Here is a 15126-nt window from a genome sequence, read left to right as displayed (position 1 = left end):
TAGAAGCTTCCACTAGTCTGTTAAAAGCAACTGAGATGAGGCAATGAAACATTTAAGGATGCGAGACCAGAAACGATTAAAAATAAAGTCCCAGGACGTTACCGGCGAAATGTCCTTGTCTGCTCTGTAAGTCATGACCAAGGCAGGCATGAGGGGGAAGCCAGAGCAGGAACCGGAGGTGGGGATACCGAAGTTCGTAATATGACGGTCGTTTTCTTCATACTCCTGCAGAGGGAAGAACTTTCCATTCGGGTTGGAGATCATTACATCTGTGTGAGGGGAAGACGTTAATGTTTTATAAGTGTCCCTGTGATCGAGGTAAAGGTGATGATATAAGAGACTAGTTGGTGTTTGTTCTCTCGTCAGGGCTATTTTTCAAAGGCTACAGATATGAAAAGTCAGGTTCTCATCAGTGTTTTCTTAATTATAATGCAGAGGACTTGTTAAAGTGTCCCTAGAATCATGAAAACTCCCTTAAAAGCTTCAATAACTTTCATCTATTACAAACATGTCTTCTGGCACTAAATCTATAAACCTTCTCTTAATCCTTCCTTTCTTTCTCCAGCCAGGTTAATCCATCTCCAGCATCCTCCTTCTTTCATACTTCCCATCTCTCCTCTTGATACACCCAGACCACCTCAGCCACATTCATTACACGCATGTCTTCCCTCATTACATTCATAAACCTTCTCTTAGATCCGTTCTTTCTCCTGCTGGGTAGATCCACCTCCAGCATCCTCCTCCTCCTCACCACACACACCTCATCTCTCCTCTTGACACGCCCAAACCACCTCAGTCTTCACTTCTGTAGCTTTATCACACCTTCAGATCAGCCTATTAGTGTTTAAGGTTCCCAGTGACGACTTACTGGAAATGCACCCGTGGAAATTCTCATAGTCAACGAAGCGAGAGTCCACTCCTTCCTCCATGCCGCCCAAGTAGAGACTGCGAGGGAAGGCTTCCAACTCTAACCTGTACGAGGTGGCTTCCCTTCGTAGCAGTCGCTCCTCTCTGTCCACCTGTGAGGGATGTGGATGGGTATTGAAAGGAGATGTAGAGGGAGGCAGAGGGGAAGGTTAGGGGACATATAGAGGATAAGGAGTGAATATAAAGGGGGTATGGAAAGAGTAAACAGAGAACATTGAAGAAAAAACTCAGGAAAGAGAACATAGAGGGAATATAGAAGAGATGCAGATGTGGAGGCAATATAGAGAAGATATAGAAGGAATATTTTGTAACTTAAGTGTATTATGAAAGCTTTACATACCACACACACACACACACACACACACACACACACACACACACATACACACACACACACATGGCTGAATTACTCCCCTCACACCTCACTATATCATCATGACCTTCCTTCCTTCCTGCCTCTCTTCACACTCTCACTCCCTTCTCATACACACATACCTTCACCCAGAGCCCGTCACTCAGCCACTCGGCCTTGACAAAGTGCCGGTGTCCACTGAAAGCGTTGATTCCTTCGTCTGGAGATACCCTAGCAATCAGTGTAGCGTCCTCGAGGTTCTTGAGCACCGCCTGCACCGTCACGGCCCCGTTAGGTTCCACCGCCACCAGGATGTAGTCGTCGTGGGTGCTAAGGATGTTAATGTCAGGACAACGTCAGCCATCAGCTATTAGAAGTATTTTAAAACGCTTTGTTTTAAAATGATTAGTCAGTGTTGGTATAGAGTTCAAATTAAACTATCACAAGATTCATGAAAACTCCACTGGAAACTTCATATAACTTCCATTAAAATGTTTAAGAATAGGAAGCTTTGTTTTTCAAGATCACACATGTAATTGGCGAGGTTCTCACTGGTATTTTGTTAATAATAGTGCTGGATTATTATTAAACTACAATTAGAGTCACAAAAAACTCCCTTGAAAACTCAAAATCACTTTCGTTGAAGCTTGTAAGAAATTAAATGCTGAAAAGTTTTAGAAAACAACGCATTTTCAACTCAATGGATCAGAATCATTTGCAAAGAAGCTATGAGGCTGTTAAGTGTACTCGTATTCACCTACAGACACTAATGCTTTTCGTGTCTCCTGTAAAGAGTATTGCGTATTATATTCACATGGCAATACTTTAGAACCAAAATATGATGCGGGAATAGTCGAGATAAAGTTTCACTTTCCTTACATATCAATCAGTCATTACTCACGCGGTGGTGGTGCCCCTGAGGAGGGCGACCAGTTGGGGCAGTGGGCGTCTGATGGAGGCGGAGAAGGCAAGCTCAAACACCAGGTTCTCCATGAGGGGCGAGGTGGTCGCGTCTCTGCCCAGCCACTCGCTCCCGTGGAAGGTGTACGCCGTCTCTGTGGGTCATGGCGGAGACTTTACCCCTCTACTTACTGCGTCTTGGTCTTGAATTGTCAGTAATCAAGGTATGGCAAGACATTAAGGGTTCAAGCTTGATGGATATGAGACAGGATGAAACTGGAATATAGTGGTAGATGAATAGAGTAGATTAAGTTGTCAGGTTGATAGGAAGAAATTGGTTCTCAAATATAGTGGTAGATGAATGGAATAGACTTTTATGGATGAAGATGATGGTTGGAAATAGACAGGCTTTATACAAGGACTGCCACGTGTAAGTCTGATGGCTTTTTACAGTTTCCTTTATATTCTTAAGTCCTAATAAAACTCTGTGCATGTGACTGTTAACTAAGGATGGTAATGGAGGAAAAAAGACAGCAGGCGTGAGAGTGGGAAGAGGAAGGGAGAGGAGGGAGAGGATACATTCATCTGGTACATGTATAGAGACTTATTTAAAAGACATCACTAACAGCACGTAACTCTGACTACAGTGGTGCTTCTTTAAATTTAGCAAGTTACGGTGCAATGATTAAGTACAACAGGAGCTAGACAGCAAACTCCTTACCGGTGCTGCAGACGGGGCCCGTGTAGGAAGTGCTGGAGCAGTCACAGTGGAAGTTGCTCGGGTACAGGAAGTCTTCCTCACACACACCGCCGTTGAGACAAGGATGATGATCGCACACCATCGAGCACCCCTTCTTCACGCCCTCAGCTGAACACAAGTGGCGGTGGAATAAGTCAGTTTGTGAGTTGACGTATATTATAGATTGCGATTGAGCGGAGTGGTGGTGGTGGTGGAGCGAGTAATTTTAGTAGAAAACGGTGAAATATTTAAAGGTAATCTGAGTTATTTGCTTATAGTTTAAGTTTATCTAGTTGTAGGGTTTGTAATGGTTTGTTATGGGATCTGAAAGCTTTATGTAGTGTTATGTGAATGAAAACTTATGAGAAATCAGCATAAAAAAAATATATATAACAAAATAGCACATAGGAAGATTTTGTATAGTATTATGTGAAAGAAAACGTGATAAATCAACATGAAAAAATATACATACAAGGCAATAAATATATATGGAAAATCAGCGTTCCTTTCTTACACACACCTTAACTGGCCGGAGAAACTGGAGCACTGGAACACCTAAGGGCTTACCTGGGTGGTCGGCGAGGTAGCGGTGCAGGACAACAGGTACCTCGTTGATCTGAAAACCTCGCACGCATCCCACCAGGCCAGGCAGGTCCGACCTCACGTCAGCTTGCGGGTCATTGGCAGATCCCATGTAGAACTGAGGAGGCGAGGCGAAGGTGAGAAACCGAAGGATTTGATAGGATAAGAGAGACATGCAAGACCGTAAGACTTAATAGTATACGAGAGACATGTAGGATTCACTTTATGTGGAGCTAATGATGGAAAGATTTCGAAAACATAAGTTATTTAATGTTTCTCCCTCTCTCTTATTTTTGCTAAGAGGGGCTCTAGCCAACGCCTACAAAAAGATAGAAAACAAAAGGCTCATTGAAATGGCCAATCCCTAAGGAGTAGATACAAGAGGATTATAAAAAAAAATACAGGAGAGGAGTAGCGTCTCGAAACCGCCCCTTTGACAGAGTTCAGTCATAGGTAAGGTGGAAATACAGAAGCAGGCAGAGATTTGTAGTTGACCAGTGAAAGCTAGGAAGGACTGAGAACACTAATTAGGGAGGAAGACACAGGAAAGGTAGAAATACAGAAACAGGCATGGAGTTCCAGAGTTTACCAGTGAAAGCAAGGAAGGATTGAGAATACTGGTTGACTCTTGCATCTTACCATAGAAAAGTACCCTGGCTTGGTGAAGGAGTGAGGGTAGTACACCATGTCAAGCAGCGGGGTGCTCTCGCCATAAGGAAACTGTTCATAGTCACCCTCGTGAAGGGGAAGCAAGCCAGAACCGAGGGAAGCGTTGAAGAAGACCCCGTTGGTGTAGACTGTGAGGTTAGTGGTGGAGCCGTCGCGTTCTACGGCCACCTGCACCGACTGGCCTTCGTTGAGAGGAACTGGGGAAGAGTAATGACGTGTGGTAGCCAAAAAAAACACTAAGAGATGAAATATGAGAGAAAGAAGACTATGTGACAAGATTGTAAAGAGAAAGGTGGACGAAACAAATGAATGAAGAAAGGTAGGAAATAAATTAAGGAAGGAACAAAGGTAGAAGGATTTAAGATGTAAGGAAGAAAGTTTGAAGGAATATATGAAGGAGGTAGAATGAAAGGTAAAACGAAGAAAGGAAGGAAGAAGGAAGAGAAAATGAACAAGGAAGAAAGACAGAAGGGGAAATGAAGGAGAGAGGGAGTCTGAAGGTGAATTATGTGCGATATAATTATCATCAACAGCAATAGACACTGAAGAGTAAAGACGAAAAACTCTATGTAATCTAAACTGCCAGACGTAGAAAGTGAAAACCAAATAATTACAAGGGATTACGAAGAGCCTTTACACACCTGCACTTATCACACTAACTCACAAGACACAAAGGGAGTACAGAAGACGACCCATCACTTCTGACTAACCAGAAAAAAACTCACCTGCAAAACTTGTCTCGACCGTGAGGGCCAAAGCTCGCCTCCCGGAGTTGAAGTATAGCACCAATTCATTCGGAGACGCCAGGTGAAGTTGCAGGAAGTTGTGCAAGTAGTCGTAGGTGAAGAGAATGAGTCCCTGCCTGACGTGGGTGCGGAAGTTGAGGAGAAGGGAGGTCATGTTGGCGAGTTCCTGGCTGCGGGAGTTGTCAGTGTCGTTCACGAAGTATGTTAGCTTTGACTTCTCCGTGGTGAAGGTGATCGCTTCCTCGTTTAGATCTGTGAGGAAAACGAGAGTTCCTGTGACACCAGAGCATTACCTCCTAATACTCTAAAGCACCACAAACACCCAGCCGCTTACCAAACATTTACTTTTTAACTCTAAAGCACCATAAACACCCAGCCGCTTACCAAACATTTACTTTTTAACTATCTTTCTTAGCAATACAAACACTCGGACACTCACCAAACACTGACTTTTTGACTGAGAGATAGTCACTTAGTACTTGAGACACCTGGTACCCAAACCAATTGGTCCTCAAAATGTCTCTAAACTCAGACGTTTGTTGCCTTCGTGAAGGTTATATACCTACTTTCGTGGTTGATTTCGGCTTTTCTTAACGTCTGACTCCGGAAACACTCGGAAGTTAAGCTAAATATTGATGTACAGACATGGAGGGAGGCAGAGAGAATGTCCGTCTCGGCCCTTATATTTACGTTGCGTAATTCATTTTGAAAATCGCGGAAAGAAAGAAGACGCCCAGACTGGAATGCACCACATATTCTGATTTGCCATAAACTTTAACTAATACTCAAAATATAAAACGATTACCGAACTCAGTAATAATACCGAAAACTCGAAAAAACATTATGTATCTTTTACGAACGGTGCCACAAGAAGACTATAATATTGAGAATGAAGACACAGCCAGACTAGATTCTATTACATATTCTGAATACAAAAAAAATTTACTGTCCAGATATACAAGGCAAACGCAAATTCCTCGTCGTGTAAAGAAAATAAATTTTTGAATATAGCAACGGACTTACCTTAAATTTGAAAATACGAATAGTTAGACTAGAAATTATTGAATATTTTAACTTGATATACGTTTCTTATATTTTTTAAGTCTTAGATTAAATACCAAAACAACCCTAGGTGTTTTAATGAGAAAAAGTGAAAATAAATGAAATACCGAATTGGATGTTTTTTCGAGAAACAAAAACACAGCTAGACTAGATTGTACTATATATTATATGTTGTTATACTTTTCTAATGATAATTAAATATCAAAACAATGCCAACTCCATTAATAAAACGGAAAAAATATTAATGTGGAGACGAAATTATTTTTTTTCCTCCCCTCCACCGTACCTTCTTCTCCTCTTCCCTCACCCTCGTACTACTCGTCTCACCTCCACCTTCTTCTCTTACACCACCCAGGTCTAGAAAACATCTGGAAACATCTAGAAAACCCTGGAAACTACACTATATATTGACAGGGAGAGACGTGAAATTGTTACTGTAGCAGCTGCGGGCCGGATCAGGGCTTGGTGGAGTTCGGAGGGTTGGGGAGATGCGCCAAGGATACAATGCTGTGTGTTGTTGTGGTGGTGGTAATAATGCAGTCCCAACCGCTTCACTGCCTTGTGTGTGTGTGTGTGTGTGTGTGTGTGGGACGCCGATCATAGTAGTCACAAAACTGTTTAATTGGTGTTTAATCATTTGACTGCCATTTGGTACACCTTTCCCTAATTACCAATCACTCTGAAACATCTTTACTAGTTCTGCAGCCACATCCATTCTTTGAACTGGGTAGAAATTTCAAAATCAATTCTTTTTACCCATAACTTTCTTGCAGATGCTTATAAAGATTTCACACATTGCGTATGATGATGATAACTCTTTCGTATCAAAGTGAGTGGATCAAAGCATTAGTTGTATTGGTAGAAAGACTAATGGTGTGTGTGTGTGTGTGTGTGTGTGTGTGTGTGTGTGTGTGTGTGTGTGTGTGTGATGGACACAAGTTTCAATTACCATGTGACCGTTTGGGGGGGAGGGGAAGGGGGGGCAGCAGGTCGCCAGTAGTAGCAGTAGCATTAGCATTTCTAGTAGTAGTAGTAGTAGTAGTAGTAGTAGTAGTAGTAGTAGTAGTAGTAGTAATAGTAGTAGTAGTAGTAGTAGTAGTACCACCAGCAACAGCAGCCTCAGTACTAAGTGACTGTAAACCCTTTTAACTTTCAGCATCACAAACACTCAGCCATTCACCAAACATTCACCTTCTAACTCTTTCTCTCAGTACAACAAAAGCCCAAATACTTACTGTTCTCACAGTTGACACCGGAGTGCGCCAGGGGGTTCTTACACACGCACTCATAAGATCCCCAGTTCTCGATACACTCTGCCCCGTTCTGGCAAGGGTTAGGGCTGCATGATGGCTGGCAGGAGGCAGATACCCCGAGAGGCGCTGCCCTTATGTACCGGTCCAAATCCACTAGCTCGTTGTTCACGGTCAAGTCACGAATGCATCCCTTCAAGCTGCCCAGAGCCTCCTCCTCCTGGTTCTCTTGGTTCAACCACGTGTCTTGTCTTCTGTTTGAGTGAAAAAGTGTGACAGCTGCTTTGAGAAAAGAAAGAAAGACAAACTTGTGAACTTAGGGACTAGTTCTTGAGGCAGTTGTACAAGGCATCGTGAATACACAAGAAGATAACCCTGTTTACGTGATAGTGCAAGAATCACATTGAAGAAGTGACGGAAGAAGACCTGGGGATATTGAGGAAATTATGCACAATGAAGACACATGAACATAAGAACTTAAACCTGTTTACTTGGAAAATGCAAAGGCTTATATTGAAGAAGAGACAGAGAGAAAAACTTGTACGTAGACTTGGGGATGTCAATTTTTGAGGCAACTGTACATAATGAAGAGACAAGAACCTAAGAACACAAGCTTGTTTACACTCACGGCGGCATCCCTCCAAGGAACATAGACCCATCAAGCACTCCTACATTCGCGTCCTCCTCGATGTCAATGAGTTTTTGTTCTGAGTTGATGAGGAAACGCAGCTGGTGGTGATAGATGTCAATGAGAACCTGCTGCCACTGTCCCGTGTTGAGGCGCCGGGCGGTGTGTAGGCTGTGGCGGTGCTCCAGCCCGTGGTAGCTGTACATGAATTCCACTTCCTTCTCTGTGAACCGAAGGGGAAACACACGAGAGGTAAAGGATGAGCAAGCCTGAGGTAACAAATCAATATGCATGAGATAAAAGGTGAACATACACTGACTGCTTGCTATGGAGATAAATATCTAGATGTGAGGTAAAAGACGAGAAGATGAGAGGTAAGGGGTGAAGAGAGAGATTGACTACTTAGTACGGAGATAAACAGACATGAGTGAGACGAAGGATTAACAGAAGTAAAGGTGAAGGTGAAGAAAGACTAGTAAAAGAAAAGGCCAATGAATTTCAAAAGTATCATTGAAAATAAATCAAACAAATTTACAGAACAGAGCACAAGAAAAAAAAAATGCTCCAGTTATATTTAAAAGTACGAGTGAAGGCGACGAAAGATCAACAACAAAATACGTCTGATAAATTTTGAAATCATAAATCAATACAAATAAAAATCTGACAAAATAAAACATAAAAAGTAAAAAAAAATATACCAGTGATATTTTAAAAGCTCAAGTGAAGGCGAGGAAGAAAATTTCAAGTTAGAAGTAGCGTCTTACCTCCGAGCAGCGCAATCCTGAAAGTGGCGTGGCTGGGGTGGTAGGCGGGCTGGTAGGCGAGCATAGCACTGGAGGAGGTGGTCTTGAAGCTGAAGGCAAGGCTTCCCTCCCGCCACGCTGGCACCTCTAGGTATACGTGGTTCTTGGAGAAGCTCACCGTCTGTTCCTTCGTGGCTGTGTCAGGGACGAGGGAGAGTAGTAGTAGTAGTAGTAGTAGTAGTAGTAGTGGTTGTGCGTTGTTGTGGTATTTTTTTATAGCGTTTTCATTACCTTAGGCCAGAGTAGTAGTAGTAGTAATAGTAGTAGTAGTAGTAGTAGTAGTAGAAGTAGTAGTAGTAGTATTAGTATTAGTAGTAGTAGTAGTAGGGGCTGGTGGTTGTGTGTAGTGGTAGCTGTGGTAGTTTTTTTATTACGTTTTCATTACCGTAGGCCAGAGTAGTAGTAGTAGTAATAGCAGTAGTAGTAGTAGTAGTCAACTATACTTTTCATCTTTAGTAGATACTATAAAACATTAAACAAATTCATGGATAAGGATGAGAGCTAGAAATACATTTTACACAGGGACTGCCTGCCACATGTAGGCCCGATGGCTCACTGCAGCTTTCCTTACGTTCTTAAAGTATTAACAAACAGACTTTACCTTTCGTGGCACAGATGAGGGGGCCAAGAGTGATGCGTCCCTCCGACTCCTCCCTCATGCCTTTCTTATCCTCCAGAAACACCATTGACGTGAGGGGCATCAGGTCTGGCTGAGTGATGACCGCTATATCAGACCTCGCCAGCCCGTCCACCGCGTCGCAGTTACACGCCACGTCAGCCTTGTCACACGCGCCGATTTCTGTTATAGAGGAATGAAAACGTTTGGAGAATAATCAAGAGTGGAGACTTCTAATGCATGCAGTCGATAGAGGAGGATGAAGAAAGCTGGAATAACTTAGTGGGTTGGAGAGGAAGTGACTGTGGCGACTCCTATAGTGAGCAGTCAGAAAGGAGGAAAAAAAGTGGAATTGAGAAAGGAAAGAAGAGAAGGTCATGAAAAAGTACCTGAGGAGCTAACTTAATAGGCACAGGAATAGGAGTTTACCAAGTTAACCAAACATAACCTAACATAAGCAAAGCCAACTTAACCTAACCTAACCAAATCTAACCAAACCAAATCTAACCAAAACCAACATGCCAAACCCAACTAAAACCTAACCAAATCCTAAATCCACAAGCACAATAACAAACTATCCAAGAAAACATGAAAATACTACGTTTCCTGAGCCCATTCCTCACCCTTGCAACGGCAGAGACCAGGGACCTTGGAGCCAAAACTCGCGATGTATTTTTCTGAAGGGGACGAGAACCAGGTGTGCGTGGAGAGCTTGAGTGGCGAGCGTCTGCAGTCATATCTTATCTGTGTGGGGGTAGTGAGGGATTGTAGCAGTTGGAACTAGAGGGAATGTGGGTATTTGGGAGAAACAGACGCACAAATAAGATAAGATGGAGAGAGACTGAGAGAGACACAAAGACTGACAGAGAGACAAGGGCAGCGAGAGAGAACGATAGACGTAGATAGACAAAGACAAAGATAGTCACAGACAGACAGCCAAAGACAGACAGACACTGATAAACAGAGACATATAGACGCAAAAACAGACACAGACAAGCAGAGACAAACACACAAAAATCCACTTACGTTTTGTGAGCAAGATTCGGACTTCTCAATCAAAGCCTGGAACATTTCATCGCTAAAGTCTCGGTACTTGATGTCCACCTGCAGGTTGCCCAGGCCAGGTCCTCTCACCTCCTACAAGTGAAAGTTTCATAATTTTCCTCTGACATTCCACAATATTTACACGCCCATCTCTTCACCCATCCCTTAAAACTACACCCCTCTCCCTCTTTCCCGCATTCACTTACGTATTTCTCCGGCAGGTTGTTCTCTACTATGGTGTTGGTCACGCCCGTCAGGCTGTTGAAGTTACACTTGACGAAGGAGGGCGGCAGGGGACCGTTCCCATCCACGTCAATCCTGAAGACTCCTGACTTGTTGTATCCGATTTGGTGGTACTCCTCACACGACGTCTTGTACAGAGCTGTGAAAGGAGGAGGGAGGCTGGTGAGAATTGTGGGTGTTTGTGTGAAGTGCAAAGGGTTGGTCACGTGGCTGGCTAAAATTTGGCTTTAGAAAAATGGGGGCGGATTAAGGAATGATTAATGTTTGGAGAGGGAGGAAGGCTGCTGTTAATTCTTGGTGTTTATGTGAAGCACTAGGGGTTGACTAACTAGCTGACTGAAACTTGGCAAGAGATGATGAAATTTTAAATGTTTTGGGCAGAGAGAGAAAGGTTGATGTGCATTCTGTGTCTTTATGTTAAATGCTAAGGATTGATTGACTAGCTGACCGAAACTTAAAAGGGTAATAACGCTATTCAGGGGTGATGGAAATACTTACAGAAGTGGCAGGTCTTCCCAGTGTAGCCAGAGTCCGCGCAGTCACACTGGATCTCATCGTTGGCATCAAGAGTACAGGTGGTGCCGTGTTCACAGGACCCAGGTCTGTCACACGGCCCCAGCACCTGGTAACAATTCATCACTCTTAGGCACAGATCCTCTTGGCTATAATACATGGATTGACAAAAATTTTATGAAGTTCTGCTGGCTTCTTGCACCCTCTCCTGTATTAGCTTCCCAGATAAGTGAATATGTAAAGGGTTCCAATGGCGCTGAATAATCAAATACATGTTTCTTATAATCATGCCCCTTTGACTAAGGCTTCTTGCTGCTTCTTGTTCTTAGCTTCCCAGATAAGTGGATACGAAAGGGGTTGCAATAAGGTGGAACAAATTAATGTTTCGATACTCTGCTACTAGAATCCTTCAGGTTATGGGAAACGGAGGATGAAAGTCAGATAGGGAACACTGCAGTAATAACAGGAAGTAGAAAGACATTCTTGCCACACTCACCCTGCAGCCATCGTAGATCACGTCCTTCTGCGCCACGTTAGTTCCGGCCAGCGATCGCAGCTCCACCTTCTCCGTGCCAAGCTCAACCTTCCTCAGGCACCCGACCATGCCTGAAGGAGGAACAGCAGCTTTAAACACCAGGTAAATATAAATGAGCAGTAAATAGAGCTAAGAGTAGATTAGCTGAGAATGAGAGTCGATTAGGTATTTTGAAAAGTTTCTTCTTTTGAATATAATGGTTTTTACAAATGAAAGATGGGAAATACTGATAAAAACAATTAAAGGGCCAGAAAATATAGGGAAAAGATTAAGAAAAGACCTAGATGTACTTTAAGAAAATATGAAAAAATGAAAAAAAAAAAAATTAGTAAAAGGTAAACTAGAATTCAACTGTGTTACATTAATAAGACCATCTCATCATATACCAAATCTTATCACTGTACTTTTTGGCCTCACCAGTCGAGACCTGGACACATTTGTTAGCCTCACCTGGAAGGTCAGAGCGGGGACTGAGGCCGAAAGTGATGACTGGGAAGAAGGTGAGAGGTCCCGGAGGCTTATTGGAGACTGTCTTGTGGTTCACTCTCATCACCACCTTGCCACTGCTGTACTTCACTTCCACCTGAGAGAAGTACGTGTTTAATTGCTTCTGATACACCTTATTTCACAGTCCTACGGTTAATGAAGTGTTTTAAGACACTTCGCAATGTAATCTTGGAGTAAATGCTTATGTATGTATTTTCTGTTCCTGGCATTAGCACTGGCTTAGCGTATTCCTCTTATCAGTCCTTTCATTATTACAATCGTTGAATAAATTAGAAGAAAAGTCTATATATATTTTATGGTTATCATTTGCGTGCGAATTGCGTTTATTTTCGTTTAATTCTTTGTTTTAATATGTGCACATTACCAGAAATTTTCATAATATTCCTTGTCTTTTATTCTTCATTTCATCGTGTTTTGTAGTGGTACCTAACTGAATTCTTTACTCATCTATTGTCAAAAATATATCGCAGTATTCATTCTCTTTTATTCCTCATTATCTGAATTCTTTACTCACATATTGCCAGAAATCTATCACAGTACTCCTTCTCTTCTGTTTCTCCTCATTTGTGCGTGTTAGGTATTGGCAAGTCACTGAATTCTTTACTTACGTATTGCCAGTTGTTGATGACGATCTTGGCGCTGGGTTTGACCTGCATCAGTTCCTCGTGGATGACAAAGGACACGTGGTTCTCGTCATAGTAGATCTGACGGTGAGAAGCACGACTTGACAGAGTTCTTTAGTTTGGATGCATCTTTTTTTTTTTTACATTGTTATTAATTTAGATTTTTCCTCTTTCTGTCTGTCTTTCTCGCTCTGTTTTTCTTCCTCTCTCTCTCCTACCACTCAGTTATCACAGTCTTTAATAAATCAATCACCCACTTAGTCAGTCAGTCAGTCAGTCAGTCCATTCCTCTCTCAGTCACTCACAACCCCGCCCTACCCTCACTCACTCACTCACTCATTCACTCACTCACTCACCTCCCACTGACTGCTCGTGTCCACAACATCCACGTAGCCAGACGCCACTACTCCCTTTGGCGTGGTGGGGCGGAAGGACACGGCGAGTCTGAAGTTCTCTTGGTCTTTGTTCGTGAGGTTGACGTGAGCTCTCTCCGTGGACAGCGTCAGGAGAACCATTTGCTCCCGCTGAAGTGAGGAACAGGTAGAGTCTCGTGAAATAGGATGTGTACGTTTGGTATGTTTAGCTGGAGTGGTTTTGGTGTTGCTATTTTGTGAGTGAAAGTGTTTTGAAGGTCCCAAGTGGCAGATAATGATGTAAACAGCGTCAAGAGAACCATGTGATCCTCTTGGCGTGAGGAAAAGGGAAGGTCTTGTGAAACAGGAGGTGTACGTTTGGTAAATTTGGTTGGAGTGATTTTGCTGTCTTTTTTTTTTTTTTTTTTAAGTAAATGCTTTTGAAGATGCTAAGTGGTGGATAATGATTGTAATAGTAGATAAAATGATTTTCCTGTTGTTTTTTTTGTAAAGGTAAAGACATTTGAACTTGCTAAACGGTGAGTAATGACTTGTATGAATAGAAAAGTGATTAAAATACGTAGTTTTGGTCTTGTAATTTGTAAGAGAAGAAAAAGAAGAGAAAAGAACAACAACAATATCACACCCCCAACACAACCACCACCAACACCAGCAAATTTATCTTCCGGCCTCCATTACGCTCTCCTACCGACTCACACCTGCCACTTCGCAACCTGCCTCCGATACTCACGTCCTTGCAGGTGTCGGTGAGGGGCGAGACTTCCGTGGCGCCGTGGTAGCGAGTCGTCTTGTTCTGCACTTTCAGCTCCCAAAGAACACTGACGTCATTGATGAAAACGTTCCTCATGCAGCCCAGGAAGGAATGCATGGACCGGAGACCTGGGAGAGTAACAGATGTGATAGAATACACGTGCTGCAAGAAGCCGTCAGACCTACTCGCTGCAGTCACTGTAGTCCATGGCTTCCTAGATATGCAGTAGATTTGTTCCCTCTCTGATTCTAGTTTCAATTCTGTTAACTTATTTGTCTAGGTCAAGGAGATTAGTTTCTCAAGACACACGGCAGAGCTAAAAATATGGAACCACGTCTTGCCAGTATGCCATTTCCTCCTCTCGAGATCGTACAAGAGAGCCGTCAGCCACAAAAACACTCGTTGGTAAATAAGTACCCTAGTAATTCACCACAACTACTTATACACTGGTTTCATTCAACTCAGTAATCTATTTATAACATACTATCTGTTTGTCTTCTTCACAAGTCAAACAGATCCCTTCACTCACTCACCCGGCAGTTTGTTGCAGGTGTCCATGCAGGCCTGATGGCTCCTGAAGTTGTTGCCGTTGCCTCCACAGCCGCTGTAGTTCAAGATGTGGCAGTTACCGTCATGCACGTCGTAGTAGTACCTGATGTGGCTCTTCTGACACTCGTACCCCTGCTGGATGCCTCGGTCCGGCTCCAGTCCACATGCTGCATGAGAAGAGTAATTAAGATAACTAACTAAATAACTAACTGACTGACTGACTGACTAACTGAATGACTAATTGACTGGCTAAATAACTAACTGGCTAAGATCAAGAAAAGTGAGCTACTGAAAGTTATTCTATTCATTGCTAGATGTTCTTTTCCTCTCAAATACCTACAACTTTTAAGCAGACTTGTACTACGGTCCTTTAAACTGCTGTGTAGCTTAGTCAGTTTTGCTGTATAGTCTCTTATAGTCTCATAGTCTTGTGCACCTTAGTGAAAGACGAAAAATAACTTCCTACTTCGTATTTTTTTTTTTTTTTTTTAGAGAGAGAGAGAGAGAGAGAGAGAGAGAGAGAGAAACCAAGAGACCGAGAAATCTACTACTAAGGTGAGGCTAGGAGGAAGAAGAAAACGAGGACCTACTTCTGGTAAGGTTGGGAGCCCCGCCAATGTAGAAGGCAGGGTCCAGGTGGAAGTAACGCACCTCCCCGGGCACTATCAGGGTGTCGTATAGGCGAGAGTTGAGGTGAACCTGCAGAAGGTGAA

General features: G+C 42.9%; 1 protein-coding gene across 4 annotated transcripts in view; it reads right to left on the bottom strand.

Moving 5' to 3' along the window:
- The window catches only part of LOC135088982 (axotactin-like), a 40779-nt gene that overhangs the window by 8758 nt on the left and 16895 nt on the right, over positions 1-15126 (bottom strand). For all 4 annotated transcript variants that reach the window (XM_063984086.1, XM_063984084.1, XM_063984087.1 and 1 more), the window contains exons 12-34: positions 15004-15112; positions 14398-14580; positions 13844-13992; positions 13096-13263; positions 12725-12820; positions 12060-12192; positions 11571-11680; positions 11060-11183; positions 10525-10700; positions 10301-10411; positions 9898-10018; positions 9260-9457; positions 8620-8793; positions 7856-8078; positions 7213-7481; positions 4895-5167; positions 4140-4366; positions 3486-3618; positions 2901-3047; positions 2181-2334; positions 1423-1609; positions 869-1019; positions 103-269 (exon numbers count right to left, since the gene is read on the bottom strand). In XM_063984086.1, coding sequence (XP_063840156.1) covers positions 103-269; positions 869-1019; positions 1423-1609; positions 2181-2334; positions 2901-3047; positions 3486-3618; positions 4140-4366; positions 4895-5167; positions 7213-7481; positions 7856-8078; positions 8620-8793; positions 9260-9457; positions 9898-10018; positions 10301-10411; positions 10525-10700; positions 11060-11183; positions 11571-11680; positions 12060-12192; positions 12725-12820; positions 13096-13263; positions 13844-13992; positions 14398-14580; positions 15004-15112 — 3783 coding nt within the window. The remainder of the gene's footprint in view (positions 1-102; positions 270-868; positions 1020-1422; positions 1610-2180; positions 2335-2900; positions 3048-3485; positions 3619-4139; positions 4367-4894; positions 5168-7212; positions 7482-7855; positions 8079-8619; positions 8794-9259; positions 9458-9897; positions 10019-10300; positions 10412-10524; positions 10701-11059; positions 11184-11570; positions 11681-12059; positions 12193-12724; positions 12821-13095; positions 13264-13843; positions 13993-14397; positions 14581-15003; positions 15113-15126) is intronic.

Source organism: Scylla paramamosain, chromosome 32 (genome assembly GCF_035594125.1).
Source record: "Scylla paramamosain isolate STU-SP2022 chromosome 32, ASM3559412v1, whole genome shotgun sequence".
NCBI lineage: Eukaryota > Metazoa > Arthropoda > Malacostraca > Decapoda > Portunidae > Scylla > Scylla paramamosain.
The sequence above is the reverse complement of the archived record's forward strand: the minus strand, read 5'-3'. Positions and strand labels throughout refer to the sequence as shown.